The sequence below is a fragment of the Stegodyphus dumicola genome, chromosome 4 (genome assembly GCF_044657685.1).
Source record: "Stegodyphus dumicola isolate Sdum_Otavi_A_Nest chromosome 4, ASM4465768v1".
In the NCBI taxonomy this organism is placed as follows: Eukaryota; Metazoa; Arthropoda; class Arachnida; order Araneae; family Eresidae; genus Stegodyphus; species Stegodyphus dumicola.
Window position 1 is genome coordinate 217,402,389 of NC_140771.1, and position 20,072 is coordinate 217,422,460.

General features: G+C 34.1%; 1 protein-coding gene across 4 annotated transcripts in view; it reads left to right on the plus strand.

Annotated features, from left to right (window-relative positions):
* The window catches only part of Lpin (phosphatidate phosphatase LPIN), a 129,466-nt gene that overhangs the window by 70,248 nt on the left and 39,146 nt on the right, over window positions 1–20,072 (plus strand). For 3 of the 4 annotated variants that reach the window (XM_035350416.2, XM_085815985.1, XM_035350417.2), the window contains 4 exons: window positions 13,399–13,612; window positions 16,083–16,181; window positions 18,533–19,254; window positions 19,680–19,894. In XM_035350416.2, coding sequence (XP_035206307.2) covers window positions 13,433–13,612; window positions 16,083–16,181; window positions 18,533–19,254; window positions 19,680–19,894 — 1,216 coding nt within the window. In that variant the 5' untranslated portion in view covers window positions 13,399–13,432. Of the gene's footprint in view, window positions 1–8,004; window positions 8,176–13,398; window positions 13,613–16,082; window positions 16,182–18,532; window positions 19,255–19,679; window positions 19,895–20,072 lie in introns of those variants that run through there. The other variant, XM_035350415.2, reaches the window with a different exon arrangement.

Below are 20,072 nucleotides of genomic sequence, written 5' to 3' on the forward strand. Positions count from 1 at the left end.
AAATTCGCCAAGGGATTTGGCGACAGAACCTATTGGCGAGAATTTCCTCTCTGTGATGTACTGGAACTGGCCGAGATTTTTCTCTTTCTCACGTGTACAGAAAATTGAGGAAACGGATTAAGATGAATAAGAAAATTAGGTGAAGTTTCACTTTCACTGGCTGTTGAACTTGCATTATCCATATCGAACTCCAACTCCAACTTGCTTTATGTCCAGATTATCCATATCGCAGTTTGATGTCTGATTTTATATCCGTCAATATGAAGGGGGAAAATTGGAGTCACACAGCTTTAAACTTTTGATAAACGTGAGCGTCGAACCTGTTCGAACTTCGACATAAGCTTCGAGCTTTGGCGCTTTTTGGCGACAGTTATTTTACGCATGCGCAGCTGTTTCCCTTTTCTTTCGAAGGGAGCCACTCCTGCTGCTGCGAAGCTTTCCTTCTTAACAATACATATTCTTTGCCACTAGGTTCATAAATTTTATACCCTTTGGACGACACTACCTAGGTACAGATCCTAGCCAGTAGCCAGAGTTCTCTACGTCGACCCCGGGGCAGGGGAATGGTAAGGAAAGACACCCTCAGATCCTCCATCCCGGTGCGCTGTCCCAGAAAATTTGGGTGGAACTGGACAAAGTCGTGCTGTCACCTATGTGGTGCCCAAGGCTTTTGCCAACGACAAACTTAGTCTTGTATTCTTTGGGTCGATAAAATTCGTGAGTTTGTTCTGATTAGGTCAGACGAGAGATTAGCCCTCCCCCCACATGCACAATATCATGTCGTAGAAGCTATTGCCCCTTTTTGGCATAACTTCGTCGAGAGACAAACTGAAAGTGAAAACAGGAAAATATACAAATTTGGTTTGGGCGGCCGATAAAATAACAATTATATTTGATAAGTGGTATACGAAATTAATAGTACGTGTACAAAATATTTTGATTTGGTGTAAGGAAAAATATTTATATGTATTTATGTTTCAATAATCAGTCATCTATGGTATTGATGATAAAAAATTATGAAATATGTAGTAAGAATAAATGAATGAGGCATAATCCTTACCACAAAAGCTGTTATAATTTACAAAATCTCTCATTCAAAATATTTAATAGAACAAGGGTCATTGTGTGGGAAATTTATAACGATTTTTACCCATACATCTGTCTTTTATTTATCTATTTGCATAGATTAAGATCTTGATGCAGTTAAGAATAGCAGATAAATGAATGATTTATACTGGTAGACCATGTAGTGGAATTTTAATTCTAGTTCTTTAATTATTTCTTAAAATTCAGTGCCCTTTAAAAGCATATTTAAACATAATTATCATTAATATTTCTTCGATTTAATTTAAAGTCTTGTTTACGTCAGATTTAACCTTTGTATGGGCGTATTTTGAGCGGCTTACTGATTACGAGAATGAGTACTCGGTGGCCATCATCGGCGACTGGTTTTAGGAAGAAGAAAATGAACTGACGAGCGCTTCCCCCCTCTTTGCAAGTTATCACGCGTTCGCAACATGTGATGTCATGAAAAAATGGAACGCTTTCTTACAAGGTTCGGTGAGTGTTCTTTTGTGGCTGATTCATTTCCGCTTCGTTTCGGAGGGTAGCTAGGAAACCAGTATCATTAAGTTTCGATTGCCTCGTCTCGTATTACTTACTTTTTTTTTTAATTTTCGAAATGCATGTAACTCAGTTTTTCAGTATCATTGCGCTATGATGTATCAGGGAAATCTTCATCCGTGCGGCCTTGTTAATGTTGCAATTCCAAGCCGCTCAAGAGCTTTCGTTTATCATCCAAGTGGCATGCCAAAGTGCCATTTCTCAGATGTGTTGCTATTCGACGTTTCGCACGATTTTTCAAATTATTGTTAAGAGTTTCATTTACCGTTCAAAGGCCCACCAGCGGGCGAGCGGTAATGTCGCTGAACACTGGTAGTTCGGTCCGAGGTTCGAATACCGCGAACGAGTTAAGAGGACTCTGTTCCCTCTGGAAATGTTATAAAGCATATTTAGCAGATATGGTTTTAGAAACGTCTTTGATAAAGTCTTCTGAAAGTTGTCGGACTGTTAATTTACGTTGTGATGCATCTATCTTCCATATGCCTTGGCAACTGTAGCCAGTCTACAAACCATAAGATCTTTTATATGGATTCGGGAATAGTAGTTATCAGTAACTGCATTCGGAAAAGCTTAAGATCTTTTTCTTAAGGTATTTAATTTATTTATTGAAATGTTATTTTAAAGAATGAAATTTTAGTTTTTTCTGAAAGTGCTGCCTTTGTGTTTTAGAGTCAAGATATTTGTCATTGTTTTAATTGAAATGCCACAAATCAGATCAATTTAGAAACATGTTTTCGAGATTTCCCTCTTCTTTTTTAAATACTAATTCCAGTGCAGAAGACCTAAATAATTAGTTTTTCAGGCGCTTAATGTTTGATTTAACGCTACTCGACAATCAAAACCGTGAAAAACAACCTTATATTTAGCGTAGGTATAATGAAACACTCAATCGATTTCGAGGGCAGCTAAAGGTCCCTCCTCATCAGGAGAAAGAAATACATAGAAAGAAGAAAATAGGAATCACAGAAACACGTGGTGCTTATCAGCACTGCACGTCGTTATAACTAGATTTTTAATCAGGGTTGCACTGGCCGCCTACTTTTACTGAGCCAGGCTGTCTGATCAAGCATAAAGAAATATTAGTTAAAATAGGGAGCGAGGGGCAAATGCATATTACGCTCAAAATCTGAACTTCAAATAATGGAAAGCAACCACTGATCGGATTTTTATACCCTCTGGTAGTACCAAGTGCGAGGAGGTATCGCCATCTATCGGCAAAAATAATTGAATTAAGACAGTAGAATTTTAAAGGCATTAGGAAGGACTGGATTGGACTTCAAATCATTAACTAAACTTTCTAAATCTTTGTGAATGTGAAAAGCCTCAAGAAAATCCAATTCGCCTATGGAAGAAGCCTTTTGGATGATTTTTGCAGACCCAAAATCAAAATTATGGTTAAAAGTCCAGCTATGATACGCTATTGAAGACTTGTTAATTTCCCCTTTTTTGACATAAGATTCATGTTCCTTGATACGAAACTTCAACGCTCTTTTTGTTTGGCCAATATATCTTAAACCACACTGACATGATATACTATAAATTCCCCAAGAATTCGACATTTTTTTCTCCGTCGAAGGTTTAAAAATATATATATATTTATGCCTAAAAAAATATGAAGTGTACAAATTAAAAGTTAGAGTTGCTTAATTTTTAGTGTTGTTAATAAAGTCATGTTCTCCTAAGCATATCAAGACGCATATCAAGGACCGTTTTAAACGTTCCTCTAAAGTTGTATCGTAAGTTCTGTATAAACTGGAAAGAACAAGAGATTTTACGTACCGAATTTTAGCGAATTATTAACTTGATGGTTAAACCATCAAATTAATGAGTCTACGCAACGCGTTGTTGGTGGACATAATTTTTTGTCTTTTCAGTGTGTTTCACTAATTGAAACAAAACAATGTCTTCTGATAGTTAAGTACATAAATTTAAAATTCTTTTAACTGCGTTACGTAGCGTTTACTTATTTTCAGTTTTGAATGTTTATCAAGAAATTATTAATTAATCCAAAAATATGAAATGTAATCCTCATTCCGTTTTGTGCTCACAAATCATTGTGTAAATATGTAACTTTTAAATCCTAAGAAATGCACTTCTGCGATGTCATCGTCACGCTATTATTTGTAGTTGCTTTATTTTTTACTACTGCATTTTTCACGGCGATATTTTTAAAACTACGATATTTTTGAACTACTTTATTTTCGACTATGATGTTTTATACCACTCTCCTTGCTTTTATTCTCCCACGATGTTTTATATACGGCGGCGTTTTTGTTCGTGATGTTTTTGTCGGACACCAGTGAGTATGATAATCGAGTATTTTATGTTAACTATAGTTATAATTTCTTAATGCAACAGAGCATATAGATACACAAATAAGGAGGTGCAGTCAATGGCTACTTTATCTCTGTTATTTCTGCTTAAAACAGTTCTTGACCATAGACGTATATAGCTTAAATACGTGCAATATGCTGGCCCGTTCATTTGCCTTTTTTATGTATTTACAACGATTTATACGGAAGACAGAGCAGCAGGCGGTAACCGAATTAACAGCAGAGAAGCCAGACAGAGAGAATGCGATTTGTTTAAAATGAAACCAGAGTAATTTAATTTCGGTTTAGCTTCATTCTGATTGGTGAATTTTAAGTTTTGACCTGCTAATTAGAAATTATTATTGACTGAGACATTATGTAAATATCTACTTCGTTAACGTTATATTAAAAATCACGCGAGAGAGATTAGTTTTTGAATGAGAGAGATTAGTTTTTGAGTGATGCTGTTCCGAGCGATTTATTAGGAATTAGTTACTGTATTTATATTTTTTTCTTGCAGAAAATTACCAAATTAAAGTAGAGAGTTAAGGGGCTATTCCAAATTTAAAGTAAAATTTTGATTTAAATATTGTTACGGGTTTGTAATAAATTGAATGCACACAGAACCGGTTATAGCTTGATAAAATTGATTTTACCAGAAGAAACATTTTACGCCTCTGAAAATTTTCACAAAATTACTCGCTCAGCACAGTATCACAGAGCGCAATCAGTAACTACCACTTCAGACTACTAAAAACGTTAAACACAACGCTTTGCAAAGCGCATCTGAAGAGCGAAGCTGGCAAGGAGATCTCTCTATACTGCAAACTAAAAAACTAAACTTAGAGCGAATGCTTTCGTACGGTCTTAAATAGTTTTCCCCCGCCCACCGAGACATTGCCAAATTAAAGTAGAGAGTTAAGGGACTATTCCAAATTTAAGGTAAAATTTTGATTTAAATATTGTTACGGGTTTGTAATGAATTGAATGCACACAGAACCGGTTATAGCTTGATAAAATTGATTTTACCAGAAGAAACATTTTACGGCTCTGAAAATTTTCACAAAATTACTCGCTCAGTTCAGTATCACAGAGCGCAATCAGTAACTACCACTTCAGACTACTAAAAACGTTAAACACAACGCTTTGCAAAGCGCATCTGAAGAGCGAAGCTGGCAAGGAGATCTCTCTATACTGCAAACTAAAAAACTAAACTTAGAGCGAATGCTTTCGTACGGTCTTAAATAGTTTTCCCCCGCCGAGACATTGCCAGTATCTTCCATTTCTCAAAATTACTGGAAGGCATTATGGTTGAAGTTACATGTAAGGGCCGAATACTAGTTACTTATAGAGATAATCAGTTATTCAGTTATAGTACCAAATAGTTATACCAGGACAGGGCCAAAAGTTCGCCAAATAATCGGCAAGTTTGGCGAATTTTGTAGATTTCTCGCTAAAACCATCGCCAACTTGGCGATATTTCGCTAATTTAGCTAGATACCCATTTACCTCAATATTAGATTTGACCCTGTAATCTTATTTTTCCGGAAAAGTTTCGCTTTCCTAAGGCAGTTCATGTTACATTGTACAAGAGATACCACAATTTTACGTATAATTTCACTAAAATTATTTTCATGTATACAAAATTCAGAACAATATTTTTATCCCACATGTATACAGTGCTATCTTGGAATATGTCTGCTTTGAAATGCTCCTTGTTTGGATGCGAAAATTTTTTTGGTGCAGGATATTGGAATATGACTCGAGTTTCGATGACTCACGATTGCGCACCCTACACTTGTTTATTTTTTTCGAGACGATGCTACGACTGCCCATGAGGATTAGCACTCCTGTTGCTACTTTTCAGTAAAAACCCGCGCTATAACTCTGAAGTTTTGTGTTTTTTACCGTAAACTTTTTTTGTAAATTCATTAATAATGAGTTTTAATTTTCGCGAAGAGGGGAAAATTCTGCTTTAATGCAAATAAATTTAGAATATTTAATCAAAATAAAACAGAAGCACATATTGTATAAAAAGAAGGCTATTAGTCACCAGCTAGGTCAACTCAAATTGGATAACTTTTTTTTGATATCATCTTATATGGATATGGTGTGTGCATGTATCCATATCAAGCAGTGCCCAATTAAAGTTAGTCTGGAATGCTGCATTCAGCATACTTTTGGCCCACTTCTTCAATGCCCAGTTTCTTTGCATTAAGGCAGTGGTTTCCAAACTGTGTGCCTTCTGTGCCTTGTGACGTGTTTTATAGGGACTTTACAGAAGTGATCCTCTCCCAAAGTGTCTGGACACTTTGCTAATTGAGCAGTCGTCGGGAATGGTCGAACGCCATTGTCCATTTAGCTGTCTCTTTTCACCAACAGTGTCGCCTAGGGTGCACCACAAGGGGCAACCGAATTAACTCGTTCGAATTTTCATAGTCAGATCCCCAGGTGACAGGTCCAGTTGCCTGCCATCCCTCTCCTCTATCATTAATATCTCGAGAGATCTTTCATCTCAGTAGTGTTTTAAGTGCTGCCATGCTGCAAGGACAGTATTACAATTTTAAGCATTTTAGAATTAAATTAATAAATCGACGTGTTAAAAATAGTCGCAGTACGAAACACTGTTTTCGAACAGGACCTATTAGTTTATCAGCTAGTCTGAAAATTGCTTTTAAGAACATAATGTCGACGATTTTGTGTGTATCATTGATTCTCAACAGGTTTTGCCCCTGGCATCGTTTTCACTGTCACTAGACGATCATTTCCTCCGCCCCTTTCTCCAAATATGTATCTAGATTTTTTTAAGGATTTAGATTATTTTTTAATGTGTTTTATGAATTAAACAACAAAAAGTATAGAAAATGTTGAAAAATACTAAAACTTGCTTAAAAGTATTTTCATATTCATAAACTAAAACTTGACAACCAAATAAAATGCTGGCCGCATTCCCCCTTCTGAAAGTATGAAATCCCCTCCCCCCCAATCCTCGGTTGAGAACCTTTGGTATTCAAGGCCTTTTCGGAACCAAAGTTCGATCTGAATATACTTCTGTAGAGGAAAATCTTACTTGGAAAAATACGGTTAAGATATAATTTAACGTCTTTTAATGATCTTCAAGGAGGTCAATAGACCTCAAAAAGATGATAGACCCTGTGTGTTTTGATCTAGGGTGTCTTGGGAAAACTGTGGTATACCAAGCGCTGTGAATTGAAAATGTTTGAGACCCTCTGAAGTAAGAACTGTTGGTAGTTACAGGTGCAGTCCCGCCGCGCTAACTATTAAGCTTCGCTCCAATTTTGAAGAACACCCCAGGGGGTGTCCGAGGGTCTCCCAGCTCTCTTTCCGTACCAAAACCGCTCGAGAGGACATTCGGCTCATCACATATTTTGAGTGCTTCCTTGTCGCACAGTCACTACGCATTTAAAAACATTGGTGCCTTTTCCGGGATTCAAACCCCAGGTCTAGAATACAGCAGCCACTGTATCGAACAGGGCGGCTGACATAAGGACAGCGAAACACAGGATTATGGAAAAATTAACTAGTTGATTCTTAAACTTCTTAAAATCTTTTGACATAGGCGTGGGCTTGAATTTTGCGTTATTCGAAGCCTGCGTTTAACGAATGGTGTATGAGGCTGACGTTGCTAATTACAAGTTATAGAAATTTTATAGATTAAAATTGTCGCTACAATATGAGTATACCGAGCTGTATGAATAGATTTTTTTTTTTTTTTTTTTTTTTTTTTTTTACTGTGAAAAATTCTTTCTAAACTTACATTCGTACTCTGAAATATTTCTCTTCGGAAGTTAAGCACCTGAGAACCTTGTTTACGTTCACTAGTGACCCTGACAGATAACAGGCTCCCCCTTTCTTTCAGTTTGAAAGAAGTCAAAAACAGCATGCGCACTTGACTTCTTGTTAAATGTGTGTTACTATGTAACTTGACTTGTTTTTACGCTACGCACTCGTACTACAATCTTTCGATGGCGCGATGCTGACGTCAGATAGTGAGGATTTCGCTACGAGCTCCTATTGGTTGCGTAGCGGGTGTGTTTTAAGGCCTGATGACCTGAAATCTGAAGGCGGGAGGAAAGTTTTCAGCAGCGAACAGTTATTAGACTGACGTCTCATGAAGGGGAATAAATTAAAGAATATATGTGTGGTGGTGTTAATACATTGAATGAACTTTGAATGAAAGCTCTCTTACACTACTGAAGTGTCTAAATGGCATCTTAAAGTGAGTACTTCGTTATTGATTTTATATTATTTGTTCACTTAATATTTCGCTGTAAAAAAAAAAAAAAAAAACTTTAATTGTTTGTTTCGGAGTAGAAAAAACGTTAAATGAGGTTTCTTTACTAATGTAAATAATTCGATGGTTTTTGATGGTTTTTTTTTTTTTTTAAATTCAATTATTTGAATAATGGGTAGTTTAGCAAAATTTTACTGGTGTAAATTTCATTTTAAGAATGATTAGCACGGAATATAATATATGTAAACATTGAGGTAAAATAATTATAGTAAATAAATATATTTTATGAATGAACGTCGTCAGTTTCCTTTAAACAAACCATATGGAGAAAGCTGAAAATAAAATAATAATAGAAAATGAAATAAAATTATGCATATATTTTTAACCTATAATTATTTATAATACTGTATTTTAAAATGCTACCACATCATCAGTAAATAATACTGTTTTATAAGTAAACCGTTTGTCAAGTAAAATACAGGGGCACAGTCTCAATATTATAGTTTTAAGACGTATAAAATAATTTTTTAGGGATCGTAGTTTCATTATCATTATTAAATTTCATCCCTTTCTACCCCCTTTTTTTTTCTTTTAAAAAATTCCAAAGTTTTATGGCAGGATGATTAATGGCCTGCTGGTACTTTTGTTTGCTGATCAATTTTACTCCAGGTCAGAAAAGAATTGTATTCCAACTTTTATGAAAAATTTTAAAAATATTATTATTATGACAAGATCTTTGTATACTGCCACTCAGACAGTATAGTGTTTAGGGGAGCCTACTGTGATACCAAAAGGCCCGTGTTCGAATCCCGGAGAAGAAATGGTTGTAACTGTCAGCACTGTCTTAAACAGAGGTGGGTTGTAACTGTCAGCACTGTCTTAAACAGAGGTGGGTTTAAGAGGATGTTGTAGCTGTCCATCCCTTCATAGGAGGCAATGGTGGCCGCCTGTTAGGTGCCTTCACAATAAAATGGCCACCACTTAGGAGTGGCCAGTGCTGAATAGGCAAGTGCCCCCCCGTAACTGGATTAAAAAAAAATGTATACAGTACAAAGTCTTTAATTCGGACGTCCATAATCTGGACCTCAAAGCTTCAAACTTTCTGCGCATGTGTAAACGTATGTGCATAATACGTTTAGGCATGCATGTTTAATGTATGATGGACGGTATAAGCTATGCTAAAATTATCTAATTATCTATTTCAGTTAATGTTGCAGATTGCGTTGTTCCTTAATCTTCTAATTGGATCCGGGTTATTATTTTTTGCAGACTGTTAGAGCAATTTTGTAAAAAGTAAGCTTGAACTTTCGTTTATGCCAAAAAGACTTTCCAATTCTGGAGCTGCCAAAGGATCTACAAAGCGAAAGCATGTTTTGATGTACTGCTTCTGATAGTGAAGAAAGTGACAGAGAGGTTATTGAAAACGAAAACATTTCGATTGACAAGTTAGTCTGTATTTTCGACACAGCAATTACAGGACTTGAACAGTGGAACTGAACAAGAAATTATGTCTGTTTATAGAATTAAAGAGAAAGTATTAGTACAAAAAATGAAGCAACTTAAACAAGTTACATTGAAAGAAATGTTTAATAAAGTAAACAAATAAATATTAAGCTTTTTTTTTTTTTTTTTTTTTTTTTTTTTTTTTTTTTTTTTGTAAATTTTGATACCATTTAGATCATAATTGTTGTTTATTTCATAAATTACAGATACATATTTTTAATTTTATAATTTCTGCATGCCATCTTACCAGATTTAAATTGATGATCTATAATCCAGAAAAACCCCGAATCCGGAATTGCCGAAGACCTGATGAGTCTGCATTAAAGACTTTGTACTGTATTGTAATTGGATGTAAAATGTCATTATACTGATATATCTTTAGATACTGCCAGTTTGATTCTATTTCATCACAATAAAAAATGAATTGTATGAATTTAGTTTCTGGTTGCTTATAAAAGTATCTTGTACATGCATATTTGGGAAATATTAAGACTGTTTTCCTGTGTGTTCATTTCTAATTTCATTCAAATAATTTATATCTTTTGATTTAAAATAAGAAAATGGGAGATGTCTTTTAACATTAAGTGGGCTGTGTGAATAGTCGCATCCAGCATCCGTGTCGTCAAGAAGCATTTTAAATGTCTCGAAGCCATGTTCCGCAGCTTTTGAAAAATAAGCTGTCTGCCTATGCGTAAGTTGCCTTCATAGGACAAATAGATGGAACCAGTGGCAGTCACCTTCTGTATCCTCGAGGGACTATTTTATTTTTCCTGGAGCTAAGTTTTGCATCTTATTTTAAGCCTTAAAATTTACTTTATGTAGGATTATGCTTCATAATGAGAAATGCCTTTTATTTCAAGATTCTTGTGGGTTTAATTTTGATTAATCTTATTCTGAAGGTAGCTATATGGTGTTTAGACCTATGAAAATGTGCACTAATTCGGAGATTTGATCTATAATAAATTTTCTTAATTTAGCTACAGGCTGCAAAAAAGATCCTAATGGGCCAAAAAGTGGTCATCAGCAGTATACATCGGCAATTTCGTTTGTGGAGAAATAAGCTGAATGCGGAAAAGTTTTGTGGTTTTGTATATGTAACGCAGATATAACATATTTGACAGCATATAAGACATACCCTTATTTAGAAGGCCACACACAAGGGAAAAAAGTTTCAATAAGCTGCGCGAAAGCGCGATACCACAATAACTTAAAATGTGATTTCTTTTAGTTCTCACATTTCGTAAAAGCCAAATAAACAATCGTTGAATGCAGTTACCAAACATATTTTATTTTTATTAATGAAAATTACCGAAATGCCTTGCTGAAATTACGAAAATGCTGGTGGTGGACCAAAATGCCTTGCTGCTGCTTCCATGCACTTTGGCATAGTTTAACACAATATACAATTCAGTTTACATACAATATACAATTCAGTTTATACTGAATTGTATAGCTTAATCTCTTGTTTCCTGTAGTCATATTTTCCAGGGTATTTTTTTTAAACAAATAGTTTTCAGCACCGATAACAACAGGTTTATACAGAGTAGCACCGATGTTAACCGAGTCAAAGAAAGTCTATGTAAAGAAGGAAAGGCTCCATAGATGTAATGTGACCCTCAAACCTGTTCGAATTTCGACATGAGCTTCGAGCTTTAGCGCTTTTTGGCGACAGATATTTCACGCATGCGCAAAATAATTATGGCAGATGTACAAAAAGTTATATGTGTCTAGACCTTTATCCAGGCTAAAAATAGCATTCAGTATTGAAAGTTAACCTGTGTCCTTCACGTATAAGACGCAGGTGTAACTTTTTTGAGACCAAATTTAGGAAAAAATGTGCATCTTATATGCCGTCAAATACGGTAAGTAGTTTTTCTTGTAAATTTCATATATGCGCGAGTTATTCCTTGATGAGAGAAACACCTCCAAAAACTGAAGGAGTAAATTTTACAGGACGAAACACAGTATGTCTGACAACTTGCCAAGTTTTCTTGTTTTTAAGCTTTGTTTGTTTTCGACTGCTTTTTTTCGGTTTCTTTTGAAAGAAAAGTTTGTTATGCAAGACTATTAGCAGGTAAAAAAACAGTTATGCAACACCGTTTAAGCAGGTATATAAAACATAGTTATTCCTTGATGAGAGAAACACCTCCAAAAACTGAAGGAGTAAATTTTACGGTACGAAACACAGTATGTCTGGCTACTTGGCAAGTTTTCTTGTTTTTAAGCCTCATTCATTCGATTTCTTTTGAAAGAAAAGTTTGTTATGCAAGACTATTAGGTAAAAAAACAGTTATGCAACACCGTTTAAGCAGGTATATAAAACATAGTGTGCAGTTTAAAAATTTCAGCAAATCACTAATTTAAAAAAAAATACTTCTTTTTGTTTCTTTCTGTTATTACTTTTTTTATTCTGTAATTTCTGATGATAAGTAAATTGTTAAAATGCTAGGTTGTTTAACACATTGAACCTGGCAATGAACTTTCTGTGTGGCCAGTGTCGGTCTCTTCGGATCGGCACTGGAATTTTTGTTCGCGATCACGAGCTTTGTCACGCATAGCCAGGGCTTGTATGTTGGTAACCGGCATGGCTCACCAACAGATAAGCTCTACTCGGTGCATGAAGTCGCGGATCACCCTGCAACATTGCACCGCTTGATCGCTCGCGCCGGCTGAATGGAAAGGACATCAAATTTGGTGCTGGGCTCAAGTGTTAAGGCAAAACTTGTTTATTCCAGCTTACATCACCAGCTTAATTCAGGGAAGCCTCTATAAATAAATAGGTTTAATGAATCTTTAAATGTGCCAGAAAATTACTTTAAAAAGCTGCAATCTTGGAGCAGATAGTAGAGCACTAGAGAAATCGTTTGTCTTTCAGGTCCTAGAAAAATCTCATTTTCTGACCTTGCAAATGAATTTCGCAATTATTGCAACTTGTTTAATCTTAGTATTGTTGATCCATACAATAGGAATATTTTTAGATTGCCTTGCATTATTGCTGTTTTATTATCAATAAAATGATAGCAAATGTTTCATTCACTCGACTACCATGTGCTGATTAGATTAGTGTTACTGGATTAAATGTTTTGTAGCCTTCTTACTACTGTTATATTTTAAGTAATTGCTCTGACATCTATAATTTTAACTGAAATTTAATGAAACAGTTCTGCTTAATACTCCCACTAATATTGAAACTTTTTTTTTACCTTAAAACGTTTTTCTTTACTTTATATATCATAATTTTTAAGATTGGATTTAATAATTTCAGCTTTAAATACCATTAATTAAGGTACCTCTTCCTGGGGGGGGAAGTAAAAAATTAATATTTCTATTTATTTATTGATTTGATATTTTTCTCTCTAAGTTCAATATGTATTTAGTTGTTTGCTGATGGCACTTTCGCCAATTATTGTGGTGATCCTGCATACTATGATATCTTAAGGTGAAAGGCATAACATAACCATAGGATAGCAGTCTGCTTATAATCACTACATTAAAGTTGCTTTTGATGTTATTTTGCATTTATAATTTTCAAATTTTAATTAATTTAATAAAATTCATGCTATTATTTGCCACATATATATAATGAAACATGAAAATTTCCTTTTTTTTGTTCATACGAAAATTGATAAGCTGCATGTATTTTTTTCTAAAAGAAAAATGAAATTCCTTATTTTCATGAACTTTAATCTCTTTTTGAAATTTCAGGTTCCAAAACTGAGCTATAGTCTCGTTATTCAAGATGCTTTACATAGGAAAATTTATTAGCAATTTTAAAGATTTTTACAATGAGATCAATTCAGCTACACTTACTGGAGCAATTGATGTCATAATAGTGAGACAGCCTGATGGAAGCTTTGTCTGCTCTCCTTTTCACGTCCGTTTCGGCAAAATCGGTGTACTTAGGAGCCGAGAGAAAGTGGTCAGTATAATAATTCCTCGAAATCCTTTCCTTGTTTATGTATTCATATGTATTTTAATTGGGCTTTTAAATCTGAGTGTCCCAGTATTTTAACAAGAGCCTCATGCAAAAAAATATGTTAAATTAATGAAAACATTTAACTGTGGCATATAGATTCAGCATGGAATTAATGCAAGCAAGAACAATAATCGAAGTGAATTTTAAACAGCTCCAGATATGCAATTTAAATATGTGCTGTTAATTTTGTGTACTGTTTGATGTGATTTTAAGCATTGTATTTACCTCTCAGTGCCTTACTCTTTACGCTTAAGAGAGCATTTGTTATTATTATTAGCAGTGGACCTTAAAAAAATACAGAGTAGTAAGTTATAAAAATATTATATCAGAAACTGTGAGTAGCTTTTTAGACAAAAAAAAGTAATTTCAGTTTTTGCTGTGTTAGTCTGTCCTTGATAATAATTATTAAAAAAAGAAAAAGTGAAGGAAAGCACTGATTTTAAAACAGGAAAGTTAACTTTCAGAAATATTGTTCAGGAAATTTACTTTTTCTTATATGTAATGGGATAAGATGGATTCATTAAGTTGCCAGATATTTTTTTATAATCATATAATATATAAAATCTGTAAAAGATTATTTTGTAATATAGATATGTATTATGTGAAATGTAACTGGACTAACCTTTTAAAAATAGAAGTAATATTTGTTCCAGAAATAAATATTAAAAATGATTCGTTAAAGCTATTAGGTATTTTTTGGTGAAAATGGAATGCATGGACCTGGCTCAACAAACTCTGGATCTTCCAATTGTTAATCAGATGTGCTACCTGTTACGCCATGAGAGTATGCAGTGGGGAAGATGAAAATTACTTACATTCTGCCCCCTTTTTAAATGGCTACTTTATAGAGAGGAACAAAATCCAGTTTGCTAATTTGAATGATGCCAGTGTGTCATCATCATCATTTTCATCTGGTACCATTTGCATTTTTTTAACATGTTCGCTGCTGAGTGGCATTTCCAAAAAAATGGTTCTAACAAACTTTAAATTAAATTAATTAACTTTAAATTAATTAATTGTAAAATAAAAATACAAAACATATATTCATATATTCATAAGATATTGAATTTAAATTTTTTGTAATTGATTTATTAATTATATGAGTTATATTAAAGTTGGTTTTTGCAATATGTTTTATGACATCGCCAACAAGTATACTCGTAATGGATATATTCGTAGTTGGCGATAGCGTGTAACAAAGACTGATTATTTTTATAACAATTATTATTACAAAGATTATAAATTGCTTGATTATTTTTTTCTTTATAATTACTTATATTAATTATAATATATCTCTCAAATTGCATCAAATTGGTGCGTTTTTTTCTAATCCCCAAAGACCTTCAAAGAATATGAAAATTCTGTGAGAATGATCCTATGTGTCGTAGGTAAAATGAAAATATTCTATAAGATAACTCGTATTTGGCAGCGAATGTGTTAAGCTTTTTGAAGAAGAAATCATGAAAAATCATGTATGCTCTCATCAGCGGATTTTCCCATTGTCAGCTGTATGTACTACCACCAGCTGACATCTGATTATTCCTAAGACATGTGAAAGTGATAATTCTTTATAATTAATAAAAAGTTGAATGAGTGAAATGTAAATTAACGTTATTTAAACTGTATAAATTAGTTAACAGGAAAAGAAAACTGATTATTAATTTATAAAAAAAGTGATATAAACTGTGTTAATGCAAATAATAACAATTGAGAAATAGTTATAGTATTGTGTAATGGCCTGTTATCTCAGAACACGAATATTAGATGGGTTGCTGTATTATGTTTCACAATGCATTATTTTATAAAATAGAAGCAGCATTAGTTAGATGCCATATTTTGATTAAAAATCAGAGCTAGCCAATTAAACATCAAATGAATCATCTTAATTAAAGGATTTTTTTTTACACAGAGAACGTGTGAAAGATGCAAATAACCGAAGGTAATGGTAAATAAGCAGCTAGGTGAGAAATTTTCTAGACTACAGAAGTAATCTACGCTGTTAATTCTGTATAAATTGATATTTTGATCTGTCTAAGTTTGGCTCGAATTATTTTTGCAGTAAATAAATTTTAGTTTTATTTCAGGACAAATAGTACAGTAAAAATATAAATCTCTGAATTTAAAATTAAAAATCTCTTTATATTTAATGCGTCAGAAACAACTTGTATATTTAAATTTAATGTAAGATTTAAGGTTTTGGATTTTCCATTTTAAATACATACATAATTATGCTTAATGCACTAAAATATTTTAGGGAAGTGCACAAAATGTTTTTAGTGCCTTTTGTAGACAGTATTGAGATTCAGTTGAAGGAACTAATTATTATGTAGGAGTGCCAGTTCCATGCAAAAGACCTTGTTTTGATTATAATTATTAAACCTGATTTTTTCCTATTAATTATTTCATTTTCAAGGTGGACATTATGGTAAATGGAGTACCTGTTGATATTCACATGAAACTTGGAGAATCTGGTGAAGCTTTCTTTGTTGAAGAAGTTCAAGATGATAATGAAGTAATTTTATTTCTTTGATAATTTTATTAAGTTCTTGATCAATAATAAGGATAACTTTCATCTGAAATCTTAGTCTATTATAAAAGTTCCTTGAAAGGAATGGTATCCTTTAATGGTATCCATTTATTTATCTAGACGTAGAATCATTTTGCATGCTTATTTATGGGCTTTAAAATTCACGTGCAGTTTAAAATAATTTAAAAAAAATTCAAAGAGCATATTTGGAAACTTTAAGGCAAGTCATAAAACAACATGTGGAAAAGAGGTTATTTTCTTCATTTTTCTGAGCAAAGTTTTTACTGCTTTTCCAAATTCACTATGCAGTATGAATTACCCTTAGCGACCAATAAAGGAATTCTGCTTAAAACAACTATATGGATAGGCTTCTGCATATATGTGGTGGCTGTCCAGAGCTGGCTAATACATTTTCTAAAAGTGAAATATATCATAACTGAATGCTAGAATTATTATAAAATTGTTAATTGCAATGCATCGTGAAGCAGGAAAATACTGCTGATTTGCTATAATAATGTATTCACCTAATAATGCACTCATGAACATTGAAAATAGCATGCCAAGAAGGAAGAAAGGTACAACTGTGAAACTTTGCAAATAAGTGCAGTGAAATTCAATATGCAAGTGATCTATGTTTGGTGGCAGTGCATATGACCGTACACTCTGCGTTGGCACTGCAATCAGGAAGTGGGCCCTAAATAAACTGGCACATAGATAAAATTTCATAAACATGATGATCACATTTCAAATCTAGGAGGACAACTCTAGGAGAGCAAAGAATGCCAGGTAAACATATGAGAAGACATTCCTGAAAGTTAAGCAAGTTTGACATTTTTGCCAGTTAAGCAAGTTTGACATTTTTGCCAGCTAAGCAATTTCTGCCAGTTAAGCAAGTTTGATAGGGACCTTATCATATGTGTGAAAACTGCACACTGGTCGACATGCTGTGTTCTTCACTAGGTCGATCATTTGGAGTGTTCCAACAGAACATGTTGGGAGAAATGGACAGGAGATATGGTACTCACATGCGGGAAATGGGTGTGGAGCTAACAGCTATATGATGAGGTGAGAGGATCGAAGGAAGGATCATGCAGCAAGTGCTTGTGATCCCACAATAACTTGTTCTATGATGCAGTTAGATGTAGGGGTGTCAGTTATATTATAAATTATTTACAGATGCCTCGCAGAAGCAAATCTGCAATCCAGGTATTCTTCTCATATACTGCCTTTAACATCGAAACGTCAACGGCTCCGTCTACAGTGGTGCCAAGCCAGAGCGACATGGAATGCCACAGATTGGCAAATTGAGTGAGTGATGAATACTGATGTGTATTGGGGACACATAACTGCATACAGGTGCCCTGGGGAATGGTACAATTCCATCCAAGCTGTTTTGCAAGACCCTTCCTGCACAACAGGCATAATGGTAGTCGGTCCACTTTAATTGTGGTATGATAGCCGGTCCACTTTAATTGTGGTATTTGGAACCTTAATGGGCCAGCGTTATATTGATGACATTCGTCAACTGCATATAGGACTTTCTGAACTTTTCTTCCAGGGGCAATTTTCCACCAAGATAATGCTCGAGTTGCTTGAGACTTCCTTACATCACTTTCAGACTTTTCCATTGCCAGTCCTTTCTCTGAACTTGTCCCCTATAGAGCATGTATGAGACCAGCTGAAATGCCAGATGCTGCCTTGTCACTCTGTACATGATTTGGAGGAGGCTGTTTAAGATTTGCGGGCCCATTTGCCTCAGGACAACATCAGACATCTAATCAACTCAGTGCCGGATTGTGTTGCGGAATGTATTGCACCCAGAGGTGATTCGACAAGCAGTTGAGATTGCATTGTATTTCTCTAACTGTACACATTATGTTTGTTTAATTATTTTGATTTTGGGATCAAGTTAGTCTCATCTGTATTATTATTATGTGTATTAAATTCCATTTTAATCTGATCTTACCTTCTTTGTGCACTATTCAGTGTTCTTAAGTGTAATAGTTAGTATATTGTTTAATATATTATAGAAGTAAGATAAAAATCATAAAGTAATTAACAGTAGGTTGATGTTATTTGAACTATAAATGCAGTTTTATTAGCATTTCATTTATAAGACTTCATAATATCCAGAGATTTAATAGAGGGCAAATTTAAATTTATTATTATATTTTTGAAAACCATTATTGTAGTGTATATGATTTTTGCATGGCTTTAGTACATGTTTAACGTGTTCCCCCCCCATGTTAAATGTTTAATTGCTTAACAAAAACAACAGTGCAGTTAGAAAAGTTAATTGCTAAAATTGTGATTTTATTTTATTTTGACTTTTCCAGATTCCTGCATACTTGGCAACATCTCCTTTGCCAGATGTTCCCAACATAGCATCAGAACTGGAGAAAATGAAACTATCTGTTGGTTTTAATGAACAAATTGACAATAAGGTTGAATCAAAAATCTTGACAGTTAGTGATACACAAAGTACTGTTGAAACTACTGCTACCAGTCAAGAAATGGTGCTTGCTGTAACTTCTAGTCCTTCAGATTACAATTCCTGTGATATTTCCACTAGTGATAACTTCCCTAAACGAGTAGACACATCACATTCTTGCGAGTCTAGTAAAGTTATTCAGACTGTTCCCATTTCAATAGATGACATGTCTAAATCTAAAAACACTGTTCACACTGATTCTAGTGATGAATTTAAAACTAAGCGCAAACGTCGGAAGAAAGTTGTTATGAAAAAACGAACCAAAACCAAGGATGTTCCGACACAACCATCAAAGTTGATTCCTATAAATCGTCATATAGACTTGCCTTCAAAAGAAGCCGATGATGCGAGTGATAAATCAGAAGAAATTTTTCAAATGGATGATGACTATAATGATAAAGATGAAGGTTTTGCATCATCTAGTTGTCTTAGTCGTTCTGTTAGTCTTCCTGTATCTGCTAATTTTGATGATTTGTTTGGCTCAGAGTGGAATAAGCGAAAGATGTCTTCCACTTTCGTTGGAGAATTCCATCCATTTAGTGACGGAGATGTCACACCTCATTCTAGGTATTCTGATTTTTCTTTTGAAAAAGCAGTTGTGTTATTGGTTTTAAAATAAAATTAACATGAGGTTGAGCCGAAAAGTAATCTAGTAAGTTTAAAAGTATACAGCTACGTATTTGTTCTAACTACAAAGTGGAGAAGGTAACAAAAATTGATTTTTGGATATTCAAATTTAGAAAGAAAGCATTTGTTCGAGGGTAAAAATTCATTAATAGCAATGTCTGACTGTTCAGCTGATTAATGAGAGAGAGGTATTCATTGCCTAGAAAATCAGTTAAGAGAATGAGACATGGTGCATTGGTGAATGTTCCTCGCATGTATTCTGTTACAAAAGTTTACTTTTTGGCTCTTCCTCGTACTTTATATTATGTATATACATATGCTGCAAATTTCTTGAAGCTTGAATCACTGTGCATTTTTTTTCCTAGTCCAATTGCATCTAGACCTCCTAGTCCAAAATCAGACACTGAATATGAAAATCAAAAAATTGATACTAGTAGTCCGTCAGATGTTTGTGCTCCCAGTTGGGGATGGGGTCAACTACCCAATGTTCCTAGAAGATTAAGTGATGCACATATGCAAAATGGTTCTGCCATTGATTCAGCAGTTTCTGCTGAAGAAAGCAAAGGAGAAAATGCTGTTGGTAAGTTTATGAATTTTTCTTAACTTTAGAGAAAGGAGGGGTCGCTCTCCTTACTCTCGTAATGAAAATATCTGGTCAACCATTTACTTGGCAATATTCTCATGTGGAAATTTTTTTTCTGAAGAATTTTTTAATTATTGTTGAGAATTTATCTGATAATTCATTTTTGTAATAATTG